Below are 13,508 nucleotides of genomic sequence, written 5' to 3' on the forward strand. Positions count from 1 at the left end.
AAAATGGTGTCCAAAGCTCTGACAAAAGTAGAGGAGCATGGAGAAAGTAATTAGAACAGAGCCTAACAGAGCAGAAAATAACAGAAGCAGAGATAAGCAGAAAAGAGAACAGAGCAGAACAGAGCCAGACAGACACAGGAAAGTTTCTTTGGACAGTGTTCATAATTCAGATGAGATGTTCGAGCTGTTCTTTAGATTTTACAGATATACTAATGACCATATTTATCTCAAATCAAAATGTATTGGTCACATACGAGTGTTTAGCAAATGTTATTAATTTCACAACAATACACACAAATCTAAGTAAAGGAATGGAATTAAGAATATATAAATATTTGGACGAGCAATGTCAGAGAGGCATAGACTAAGATACAGTAAAATAGAATACAGTATATACATATGAGATGAGTAGTGCAAAATATGTAAACATTAAAGTCTATGTATATAGGGCAGCAGCCTCATGAGCTAGTGATGGCTGTTTAACAGTCTGATGGCCTTGAGATAGAAGCTGTTTTTCAGTCTCTTGGTCCCTGCTTAGACGCACCTGTGCTGACCTCGCCTTCTGGATGATAGCGGTGTGAACAGGCAGTGGCTTGGGTGGTTGTTGTCCTGGAGGGCAGGTAGTTTGCCCCAGGTGATGCGTTGGACAGACCGCACCATCCCTGGAGAGCCCTCTCAATTAGAATACTAACATTTGGGGGGTACTTATGTTTGTCCTAATTCAGACATGTACAAGTGTGTGAATTAGAAACGTGTTTCGGCATATCCCAACTCCCGAGACACACATGGAGGGTGTGATTTGTCACAGCTCTGATGAGAGTGAATTTTGCTATTGTTATTATCATAATGCATTTCCAGCACTGGGTGATGAAAGTAGGCAATTCTCTAACTGATCATGAATACAGATAGACACAATCAGTGTAAAGAGCATGTGATGTCAGACATATGACAGCTCATCTTAGCTACTCATTTTAAATAATGCATTTCCTGCTTTGTAAGGTGAATCTCATAATTTGTCACATCTTGGTTTGCCTATTTGGAATTGTCACTTTGAATGGCCCGACAGTGTTCTAAATCTATTACACCCCCGACAACTGCATGTTAGTTGCTAGGGATATACAATATGGGGCCTCCTGAGTGGCGCGGCAGTCTAAGGCACCACTAACTCGAGTCACACTGCATTATTTCTCCCTCATGCAACAATTCATGTTGTTAATCCAACGACCAGATAAAGTTAACTTAATATTCCTCAATATAAAAAAAAAAGATAAGCTTGAGTTATTATTAGCGGCTTATCGGAACACTTTGCTATAGTCATTCATTGCAGCTCCAGTGCATTTCATGGCTTATAAAAGTGTTTACCAAAGTGTTGACAGTGCTGAATAACAACTTAAACATGAACTTACACATAAAAACAGCATCTCTTTGTTGTATTCATTGAGTCCCTCTAGTAATGGTTTTACAAGTTCCTGTGATGTAAAACACCTGGCAGGCTAATAATGACCTGTCGGTGCATCCTAACCATGTCACAGAGAGGTGAACAAATTGCACTGTTATTTCTCCTGACTGGGCCAAGAACGACTGCATGAGTCACTGCCTGAGAGAAAGAATGGAAGAAAAGAAAGAATAGGAAATCCCAGGCCCACTCTGACATCACAGAGGAAATATAGGAAAGTGTTATTTAACAAAGGAGTAAGAAGGGAGATTAGCTGTAATCTAACAATTCCACAACAACTACCTAATACACACAAATCTAAGTAAAGGAATAAGAATATATACATATAAATGGATGGATGAGCAATGACAGCGCAGCATAGGCAAGATGCAATATATGGTATAAAATACAGTATATACATATGAGATGAGTTATGCAAGATATGGAAACATTATTAAAGTGACCAGCGATCCATTTAATAAAAGAGATTCAATTAAAGCGATGTAATGTAGTGTGCATCTCCTCTCTCAGCCAGGCAGAAATAGTGCACATTACGCATAAAAGGTTCTAGGCCTTGCTATGTACCACCCAGGTCAACTGAATATCCCTGGAAAGCTTATCTCATTGGTTACAAGACTGCCATAGTAGCCAATCCCATCTGTAATGGATGCCTAGAGCGCGTAACCAGGCAACGTCATATTTTCCAACATTCAATGTTGCCATTAGGTCATACATCATCAGATATCTAGCCTTTTGCCAGTGTTATGTTCCATCCAACCTAAGTGTTAAGTTGACACCCCTCATGTTGCTATAGCTCAAACACTGACCAAATCAAACCTTACCTCGTAAGATGTTTGCTGTTTGGTGAAAACGTTATGTAAAATAAACATTTAGACTCTCGGGGCTGGTGATTAATAACGGTAGGTCACATACAGACAAATAAGACATCCTTATGATCTGAGTTCTGGCTTTCGGTGTCTATCAATGTATTCCATGTTTATATTGTTTATGCTTCACAATGCTAACCCGGAATGTAGGAAGCATCCATCTTGAAATGAGGTCATGCTCCGCCTGCCCTTATAGGTTCGTATACCCATATGGTAGTAAATCGCACCAAAGATTTTAAGGCACCAATCAACAGCCAAGATAGTAAGCTTGGGTCCCCAATTTACATTACATTTAAGTGGGGAAAATGGAAGGAAAGAAAGAATAGGAAAGCCCAGGCCCACTGTGACATCACAGAGGAAATAGACGAGGAAAGTGTTCTTTAACAAAGGAGAGAGAAGGCAGATTAGCTCATCTGACTGTCTTGGAGAGGAGATTAGAGGGGAGGGGAGGAGAGGTCAGTCTGCTAAAGAAAGAGGGAGCTGAACACGGACTGTTAATGCTACTAATGGGAACAAGGGAGGGAGGAAAGAGGAGCCTGAGGAGGAGGATGATATAAAAGGACAAAGACTTAAATGGTGCAATAGAGTATTTCTAGGTTACTTTGTATCAAGACTGGGTCTCAGTTTAACACCAGCAAAATGTGAATTGAACTAGTAATTGAACTCATTCTAATGTTCTTCCGAAAATACCAGAAAGCAGTTTAGCTTGAACAAGGCAAGCCACAGACAGGAAATAATCTGCGGAGTGAGGTGTGATGAAACATCACTGTGTTAACAGATATCCTTCCTCTGACGACGAAAAGGAAGGATGCCAGAAAACAGCCGGCCAACACCTCAAAACCTACATCACATAGCTCCAAGACGAAGTTTCTCAAAGCAATAGAAAGAGACAAGATTTTGACAAGGAGCCTTGAGAAACTCGGACGGTCTCCATTCAAATCCTAGCCGGCCAAACAGTTATCTAAACACCAATGTGAACGTAACAAATTTACGTAATTTCCTCTTTTGACCTGGCAATCGCATTCTGCACCATCTTTGCGAGTGAAGATGATGTTGGAGTGTGAAAACACAAATCCAAGCTGGTCACAGGCCAGGGAAAGCAATTTACCTGCTGACAGGCCTGGCAAATGAAGGAGAGAGAAGCTGCCTTAACAAAGATGGAGGTAAGTAGCAGAGGCAATGGAAGGCAATGGGAGGAGTAATTGTCCATTTCCGCACAGGGATTGCAGCGTTATTCAATGTCCCAGACACACATAATTAGCCAAGTAACAATGTACAGTTGAAGTCGGAAGTTTACATACACTTAGGTTGGAGTCATTAAAACTTGTTTTTCAACCACTCCTCGCTATAGAAGCTTCTGATGGGCTAATTGACATCTTTTGAGTCAATTGGAGGTGTACCTGTGGATGTATTTCAAAGCCTACCTTCAAACTCAGTGCCTCTATGCTTGACATCATGTGAAAATCAAAAGAACTCAGCCAAGACCTTAGAAAAAAAATTGTAGACCTCCACAAGTCTGGTTCATCCTTGGGAGCAATTTCAAAATGCCTGAAGGTACCACGTTCATCTGTACAAACAATAGTATGCAAGTCTAAACACCATGGGACCACGCAGCTGTCATACCTCTCAGGAAGGAGACGCATTCTTTGCGGAAAGTGCAAATCAATCCCAGAACAACAACAAAGGACCTTGTGAAGATGCTGGAAGAAACAGGTACAAAAGTATCTATATCCACAGTAAAACGTGTCCTATATTGACATGACCTGAAAGGCCGCTCAGCACGGAAGCCGCCATAAAAAAGCCAGACTACGTTTTGCAACTGCAAATGGGGACAAAGATGGTACCTTTTGGAGATATGTCTGATGAAACAAAAATAGAACTGTTTGGCCATAATTACAATCGTTACGTTTGGAGGAAAAAGGGGGAGGCTTGCATGCTGAAGAACACCATCCCAACCGTGAAGCACGGGGGTGGCAGCATCATGTTGTGGGGTTGCTTTGCAGCAGGAGGGACTGGTGCACTTCACAAAATAGATGGCATAATGAGGCAGGAAAATGATGTGGATATATTGAAGCAACATCTCAAGACATCAGTCAGGAAGTTAAAGCTTGGTCCCAAATGGGTCTTCCAAATGGACAATGACCCCAAGCATACTTCCAAAGTTGTGGCAAAATGGCTTAAGGACAACAAAGTCCTCTGGGAATGTGAGGAAAGTAAGAAAATGCTGAAATAAATCACTCTCTACTATTATTCTGACATTTCACATTCATAAAATAAAGTTGTGATCCTAACTGACCTAAAACAGGGAATTTTTACTAGGATTAAATGTCAGGAATTGTGAAAAACTGTATTTGGCTAAGGTGTATGTAAACTTCCGACTTCAACTGTAGATGAAAATGCCTAAATGATCAGAAGGAACTGGTGTGGCTACATATGAATGATGTCATGTTAAGCTAACTATGGAGTGTCCATTTCTCTTGGACTGAATCAAGAAAGACAGTAGTCCAAGTTAGACTGTAGTATATCAATTTGGCACACCAAAGACCTTACACTAAATAACAGGAGATGTTAAGAGAAATGTCATGCTCCTATGAGATCATAAGTCAATCAAAACGATTGTGAAAAACTCAACTTGTTCACAAACATCAAATGAACGTTACTACTTCATTCATCTTGAGGCGAAGCTGTACACGTGGGAAGGCAAATGTCAAGGCCAACATCTTCCCCCCTCCGTCCTGGATTGGTTGTGTGTTTAATGTGGCAGTTCCAAAGCTAACAGTCAATACGAGGGGCTCCAGTCCATGCTGTGAGCTTGTAACCGATCCACCGACCACGGCCATTGATCCTCTCACCACCGAGGACCTGTCCCAGCTGATTGAACATCACAGTGGGTGAGCTACATGTATGGCTGATAATTCAATTTGGAAAGGTGGGAGGGAACCGTAGCCCGTATTCATTCCAGAAACAACTTCCCTTTATTGAGTGGTGACATTAATTACTGATACATCATGGTGACAGGTTCACTACGTCAGCTGTGGTGGCCCTCAGTAGGTGTTTCACTCTGCATCCCAAATAGCACCCTATTCCCTATATATTGCAGTACTTTGCTTTGACCAGGGTCCTGGTAGTACACACTATATAGGGGATAGGGTGCCATTTGGGATGCATCTGCAGTGTTGCAGCAGCCAGCCATGGACCGTTTCGTTATTTTTCCAATGACAGAGAGGAGCCTGGCGGTCATGCGGGGCACCGGGTAGAACGTGTGGGGTCCCAGGACACAACGCCAGTCTGACAAATGAAGATCAGCATGTAAATCTCTCCTTTTAAGGCTTTGGTATACGCACACACAAACAGAGATGCACACCCACCTATAAGCACACCGAACACACACACACGCTCTCTCTCGCTCACACTCACCAAGCACACAGACTAAAAATGCACACCCTTTACATCATATAAAAAGGTAACGCTTGTGCAGAGTGAGGTCACCTTCACTTAGAGGGCAGTACAGTAGATGAAAGCCAATCACACCCACTCTCGATGTGATGGCCCTGCCCCCCTTACAACTAAATGGAATATGTCCTTTCACCTCGCAGAACAGCGGGATATGTTCATCTTCGGTTTGGAAGCTGGAAGGGTACGTCTAATGGTACCATATTCCCAATATATTGCACTACTTTTGACCACATAGTGCACTATACAGGGAATAGCGTGTCATTTGTGACTGTCGTCAACGATTTAGGGGATAAGGGCATCACTGTGGTCCTACTCGTCATCGTCCATTTTGTTAATCAAGCTAATGTACTGAAGGGGGAAATTGAACCCCCTTCCCACTGAGAAAGAACAAATTCTGGATTTGATCCAAAGCTACTGTTTAGTCTTTGAAAAGTTAAACAAATACAATTCACCAAATGAAAACGACTCCAGTGAGCTACCTTGAAACCAACACTCCCCTGGAAGAGATTAACTCTACTCTACGTGAAACCTGAAACTTTATCGCTATGGAAACAGAGCCACCAGTTGTGTTCACTAAGCTTGGATACCTAAGGAATGTGACATTAGTGATGACACAAGCTGGAGTTGTCTTGTTAATCCCAACATAAACCCGTCTTGGACTGCCTCTGTGGTTTCAAACTTTGGCTTATAGTTACAGTTGAAGTCGGAAGTTTACATACACCTTAGTCAAATACATTTAAACTCAGCACTTCACAATTCCTGACATTTAATCATAGTAAAAATTCCCTGTCTTAGGTCAGATAGCATCACCACTTTATTTTAAGAATGTGAAATGTCAGAATAATAGTAGAGATAATTATTTATTTCAGCTTTTATTTCTTTCATCACATTCCCAGTGGGGCAGAAGTTTACATACACTCAATTAGTATTCAGTAGCATTGCCTTTAAATTGTGTAACTTGGGTCAAACGTCTCGGGTAGCCTTCCACAAGCTTCCCACAATAATTTGGGTGAATTTTGGCCCATTCCTCCTAACAGAGCTGGTGTAACTGAGTCAGGTTTGTAGGCCTCCTTGCTCGCACACGCTTTTTCAATTCCGCCAACACATTTTCTATAGGATTGAGGTCAGGGCTTTGTGATGGCCACTCCAATACCTTGACTTTGTTGTCCTTAAGCCATTTTGCCACAACTTTGGAAGTATGCTTGGGGTCATTGTCCATTTGAAGGACCCATTTGCGACCAAGCTTTAACTTCCTGACTGATGTCTTGAGATGTTGCTTCAATATATCCACATCATTTTCCTGCCTCATGATGCCATCTATTTTGTGAAGTGCACCATTCCCTCCTGCAGCAAAGCACCCCCACAACATGATGATGCCACCCCAATGCTATTTTTGTTTCATCAGACCAGAGGACATTTCTCCAAATAGTACGACCTTTGTCCACATGTGCGGTTGCAAACCGCAATCTAGCTTTTTTGGGGCGGTTTTGGAGCAGTGGCTTCTTCCTTGCTGAGCGGCCTTTCAGGTTATGTCGATATAGGACTCGTTTTACTGTGGATATAGATCATTTTGCACCTATTTCCTCCAAAATGGTGACAAGGTCCTTTGCTGTTGTTCTTGGATTAATTTGCACTTTTCGCACCAAAGTATGTTCATCCTTCCTGAGTGGTATGGCGGCTGCGTGGTCCCATGGTGTTTATACTTTCTTACTTTAGTTTGTACAGATGACCATTTGGAAATTGCTCCCAAGGTTGAACCAGACTTGTGGACCTCTACGATTTTTTTCTGAAGTCTTGGCTGATTTCTTTTGATTTTCCCATGATGTCAAGCAGAGGCACTGAGTTTGAAGGTAGGCCTTGAAATACATCCACAGGTACACCTCCAATTGACTCAAATTATGTCAATTAGCCTAACAGAAGCTTCTAAAACCATGACATTTTCTGTAATATTCCAAGCTATTTTAAGATAGTCAACTTCGTGTATGTTAACTTCTGACCCACTGGAATTGTGACACAGTGAATTATAAGTGAAATAATCTGTCTGTAAACAATTGTTGGAAAAATTACTTGCGTCATGCACAAAGTAGATGTCCTAACCGACTTGCCAAAACTATAGTTTGTTAACAAGAAATGTGTAGAGTGGTTGAAAAATGAGTTTTAAATGACTCCAACCTAAGTGTATACAAACTTCCGACTTCAACTGTATATAGAGTCAGGGCTGAAAGTAGATTTAATTTGTTTTTACATATAGAATCCCTATTAATTCAATACCATCTCTGTGAGCATGGTCATAAAGAATTGTCATTTAACTGCAAAAATGTTTGAACTTTTATTGCGGCATAAACACAACCAGTCATGATGTCTGATTGTCAAACAGGCTCCATTACGAGGCTACCCATTACGAGGCTACCCATTACGAGGCTACCCATTACGAGGCTACCCATTACGCGGCTACCCATTACGGGGCTACCCATTACGGGGCTACCCATTACGGGGCTACCCATTACGGGGCTACCCATTACGGGGCTACCCATTACGAGGCTACCCATTACGAGGCTACCCATTACGAGGCTACCCATTACGGGGCTACCCATTACGTGGCTACCCATTACGAGGCTACCCATTACGAGGCTAGCCATTACGAGGCTAGCCATTACGAGGCTAGCCATTACGAGGCTAGCCATTACGAGGCTACCCATGCACATTCATCCACAACATCCTACCAGCCTCCAAACAGTGGTGACAGTACTTTGGGCCCTTTATAGAATAGTACTGTTGCTCCAGCAGATCAACCAGTAGCTTAGCTACCTCATCATACCATCTCTAACTGCCTGTGAGAATTACTGTGGCCTGTTTTGGAGAGTGTTGCACTTGGTAACCTTGTTTAAATTGTGATGGGGGAAATAAGAGGTTCCCAGGAAAGCAGATCAACACTACATTTGATACAATCTGATTATCACGTAAGCAATGTGTCATCCCTCTTGGCTGTACTGAAACATCCTAAATACAAGAAATAAGTCCTGACAGAAGGATGGGGCACTGAGGGACATGAGGGTGTCTTCATGTAATTAAGAAAAAGGAATCAGTCATTAACTATTGAAGGACAATCAACAAACATCAATCAAAACGGTGCTTATACGGAAATGAACATGATCATGGAATGGAAATGAATACTCAGTGTTAAATATCAGTTTGTCTCCATCGCTTACCGTGTGGATTATTTTAAATGACTCAACTAATCATTAGAATGAATCATTAGATTATAATGTTTGGACTGGAAGTCTTTGGAGAAGACTCAGTGACTTAGCCAGCGACGTGCTTTCAGGCCTGGTCGGCTCAATGATATTCCACATGGACAGCCTGAGAGGGAGAGCCACTGAAGTAACACTAGAAAATAAATTCCACTTGACTATCAACACAGTGGTGATCTACCTCAATTAGCCATACTATCAAGCCAATGTGGGCTGTGCAAATGTGGGGCTGCGCATTCACAACCACTTCTGTTACATGGGCGGGGTAGACAACGGGGCAGTAGCTCACCTCTATTAAGTGCAAATGCAATACTTAGAAATCCATCAATCTCTGGGTTTAAGTCTGTGGGGCCTCAATGAAAGTCAACCCCCCCCCCCTTTGTTTTTGCTGAATCAGCTTAAATTGATTTAGGGGCAGCTGATTAAAAGAGCCAGGAGCATGGAGGGAACACTACTGCAGCCCTACCGCTGGTTTCTAAGAACTTCTAGAGGACGATGGGGAGTAAACGCCTGGAGAAATACAAGGTGAACTGACCTGAGGGCAGCTGAAGAAGGGTTTATTGCCATGCGGGATGTTCAAGGGGCTTTAGGTGTATTAAGCATAAGGGAATCAGGGCTATAAAAGTTAGAGCAGGTAGAGGGTGGTAAATAAGAGTTTTAATGGTCGCTTGCCTGAATGAAAGGGGACAGTGCTATGCTGCATTGAAGGGGAGAGAGTATTGATGGGGCATGCTTACAGTACCTGTAGCAGCCTCCTCCACTTCCGCTTTAGGTGTAGGGTATAGGAATCAGGGCTTAAGAAATAAGAGGTTACCTTGGAGGACCGATGATGAATAAGGGCTTTAGAGTGGTCACTTGCCTTTATTAAAGGGGAGGGGACAGTGCTTTGGGGTGCGGAATTAAAGGGAAGTGGTGTAAAGTACTTAAGTAAAAAATAGTACTACTTAAGTCGTTTTTGGAGGTATCTATACTTTATTATTTATACATTCCTAAAGAAAATAATGTACTTTTCATTCCATACATTTTCAGCTGCCTCTGACCTGTTGGACTCACTAAACAGAGAACATCCCTGGTCATCCCTACTGCCTCTGATCTGTTGGACTCACTAAACACATGCTTCATTTCTAAATTATGTGTTGGAGTGCCCCTTGCTATCTATAAAGAAATAAAGAAAATGGTGCCATCTGGTTTGCTTAAAATAAGGAATTTGAAATGATTTATACTTTTACTTTTGATACTTAAGTATAGTTGAGCAATTTCATTTACTTTTGATTCTTAAGTATATTTGAGCAATTTCATTTACTTTTGAGTCTTAAGTATATTTGAGCAATTTCATTTACTTTTGATTCTTAAGTATATTTAAGACCAAATACTTTCAGACTTTTACTCAAGTAGGATTTTACTAGGTGACTTTCACTTGAGTCATTTGCTATCAAGGCATCTTTACTCAAGTATGACAAGTGGGAACTTTTTCCACCACTGAGGCAGGACATATTGAGGGGACAGATATTGGTGTGACAGGCATACCTGTGGTGGGTGGGGGCTCCTCCTTGTCTTGCTCCTCATGCCACTGCATGGTCCGGTGGTAGCTGAGCATCACCTCCCACAATGCCTTGCACAGGTCGCTCAGGCAGGGGACGTAGCTGTCTTGAGTGATGTGCTGTGGACCAGACGGGAGAGACACACGTTTTTAAAAAGAGAGCGAGACAGCAAGATAGAGAGACAGAGAGCGAGACAGACAGAGAGCGAGACAGACAGAGAGCCAGACAGACAGAGAGCCAGACAGACAGAGAGCCAGACAGACAGAGAGCCAGACAGACAGAGAGCCAGACAGACAGAGAGCCAGACAGACAGAGAGCCGGACAGAGGGGGACAGACGGACAGACCGAGGGACAGAGAGGGACAGACAGACGCACAGAGGGACAGACAGGGGTACAGACAGAGAGCCAGACAGACAGACAGGACGGACAGAGGGGGACAGACGGACAGAGGGGGACAGACCGAGGGACAGACAGGGACAGAGAGGGACAGACAGACGCACAGAGGGACAGACAGGGGTACGGCTGATGCAAGCAAGACAGACGCTGATCTTCAAAAGGTCTTGCAGCCAGAGAGACAGAACAGTGTGTGTGCGTGACTGACCCACAGACACCGACAGTTCAGAAATGAGCCTGAAACCATTCCAACGACCACAATGTCTAACACCAATGAATTCCCTGTGGCTGACTGACAGAACGTAAACAAAAAGGACATTTCCATAAATGTATGTCTATTGCACACAGACCTTTATTAGGCCCTTCAAAACACTACCCACCTCTTGTGGGACATTTTCAGGCACAACGCAATGTAGTAATACTTTACACATTGGCCTATGTAAATGATGGAGGGATGAAGAGACTGCAGTTCTAATGACGCATATCAAAATATTGTCGATTATATACAGTACCAGTCAAGGGTTTTTCTTTATTTTTATTAATTTCTACATTGTAGAACAATAGTGAAGACATCAAAACTATGAAATAACACACATGGAATCATGTAGTAACCAAAAAAGTGATAAACTAAATCTATTTTATATTTGAGATTCTTCAAAGTAGCCACCCTTTGCCTTGATGACAGCTTTGCACACTCTTGGCATTCTCTCAACCAGCTTCATGAGGTAGTCACCTGGAATGTTAACAGGTGTGCCTTGTTAAAAGTACATTTGAGGAATTTCTTTCCTTCTTTATGCATTTGAGCCCCCAAAAATATATATATTTTTCAACTAGGCAAGTCAGTTAAGAATAAATTCTTATTTACAATGAAGGCCTAGGAACAGTGGGTAAACTACCTTGTTCAGGGGCAGAACAACAGATGTTTACCTTGTCAGCTCAGGGATTCGATCTAGCAACCTTTTGATTACTGGCCCAACACTCTAACCACTAACCTGCCTGCCACCCCGCCAATCAGTTGTGTTGTGACAAGGTAGGGGTGGTATACAGAAGATAGCCCTATTTGGTAAAAGACCAAGTCCATATTATTGCAAGAACAGTTCAAATAAGCAAAGAGAAACGACAGTCCATCATTACTTTAAGACATGAAGGTCAGTCAATCCAGAAAATGTCAAGAACTTTGAAAGTTTCTTCATGAGCAGTTGCAAAAACCATCAAGTGCTATGATGAAACTGGCTCTCATGAGGACCGCCACAGGAAAGGAAGACCCAGAGTTACCTCTGCTGCAGAGGGAAAGTTCATTAGTTACCAGCCTCAGAAATTGCAGCCCAAATAAATGCTTTACAGAGTTCAAGCAACAGACACACCTCAACATCAACTGTTCAGAGACTGTGTGAATCAGGCCTTCATTATCGAATGTCTGCAAAGAAACCGCTACTAAAAGGACACCAATAATAAGAAGAGACTTGCTTGGGCCAAGAAACACGAGCAATGGTCTGAGTCCAAATAGTAAAGATAAAGAAAAACCCCTGAATGAGTAGGTGCATCCAAACTGTTGACTGGTACTGTATATTCTATATATATTATACAGAAGTCATGATGACAGTTGGAGCATTTTGGGGGTTTCTCAACTTCATTCAAAACAGGTAAAAATTAAAAACAGCACTCTATGGAAAGGGCAAATGAGTGGAGTTAGGATTTGGCCAACCTCCACATAGACTCTAGCATCGTTTAACTCTCTACGGCTGGCGTTAGAGGCATGCCCCGTCAAACCCAGTGGTGCACAGGACTCTGAGGCTACATACCTCATGGCCTGAGACAGACGTGGTTTTCAACACCATCAGAGACTAAAGATTCATCATTGCATTCTAAAAAGGTTCTGGAGACAGCAGAGCTTGCTCTCACCGGAAGCCCCGATGCCATTTGTTTTAAACATAGCACGTGTGTGCGTGTGTGCGTGTGTGTGTGTGTGTGTGTGTGTGTGAGAGAACTGTTCCCTCTGCCAAGCAGGTGTAAATTACCGACAGTGAGCCACGCACACCGGGGTTTCTGCAGGGGAAACGGTGCATAGCAACACGGACCCCGGCTGTGGAAAAGCTAACAGGAGCGAAGGGTTCCAGAGCAATTTATGCATCACAGCAGTCTCTCTTTCCCCTCTCAGAGTTAACCGCTAACCTGTAAATTAGACGACGCCAGGGTTCAGGCTGCCAGACCCCCTCGGCTGCCAAATATTTTCTCCAAGCGCGCCTGGGTGAGACCTTTGAGGAGAAAATTCATGATCACAAATAGCGAGTCGAGTGAACGATATCATTCAGTGACCTCCCGTCTCTAAAATAGCATGACATTGCATCACTAGTGTTGCATAGCTCCAATGCTAATGGGTAACAAGGATCGCGATTGCCCAAACTAGAGTTAGAGTTGTAGTGGTTTTGATTAACATTGGCCAGTTCATGTGTATGACTGTTTATGTTTGTATTACACAAACATCACAATAAAGGAGCAACTTTCTTTCCCATGTGGTGTTATTTTGCAATATCCACATGGTGCA

General features: G+C 42.6%; 1 protein-coding gene and 1 long non-coding RNA gene across 3 annotated transcripts in view; one reads left to right on the forward strand and one right to left on the reverse strand.

Moving 5' to 3' along the window:
- LOC115131317 (VPS50 EARP/GARPII complex subunit) overlaps nt 1–13,508 on the reverse strand; it is a 222,829-nt gene that overhangs the window by 117,009 nt on the left and 92,312 nt on the right. For both annotated transcript variants that reach the window (XM_029662931.2, XM_029662930.2), the window contains exon 13: nt 10,557–10,689. In XM_029662931.2, the coding sequence (XP_029518791.1) occupies nt 10,557–10,689 (133 nt within the window). The remainder of the gene's footprint in view (nt 1–10,556; nt 10,690–13,508) is intronic.
- On the forward strand, nt 3,124–10,275 carry LOC135572428 (uncharacterized). Its single transcript, XR_010464289.1, has 3 exons — nt 3,124–3,485; nt 9,427–9,554; nt 10,059–10,275. It is a non-coding gene; the product is annotated as an uncharacterized LOC135572428 (long non-coding RNA).

This window comes from Oncorhynchus nerka, linkage group LG7 (genome assembly GCF_034236695.1).
Source record: "Oncorhynchus nerka isolate Pitt River linkage group LG7, Oner_Uvic_2.0, whole genome shotgun sequence".
Classification (NCBI taxonomy): domain Eukaryota; kingdom Metazoa; phylum Chordata; class Actinopteri; order Salmoniformes; family Salmonidae; genus Oncorhynchus; species Oncorhynchus nerka.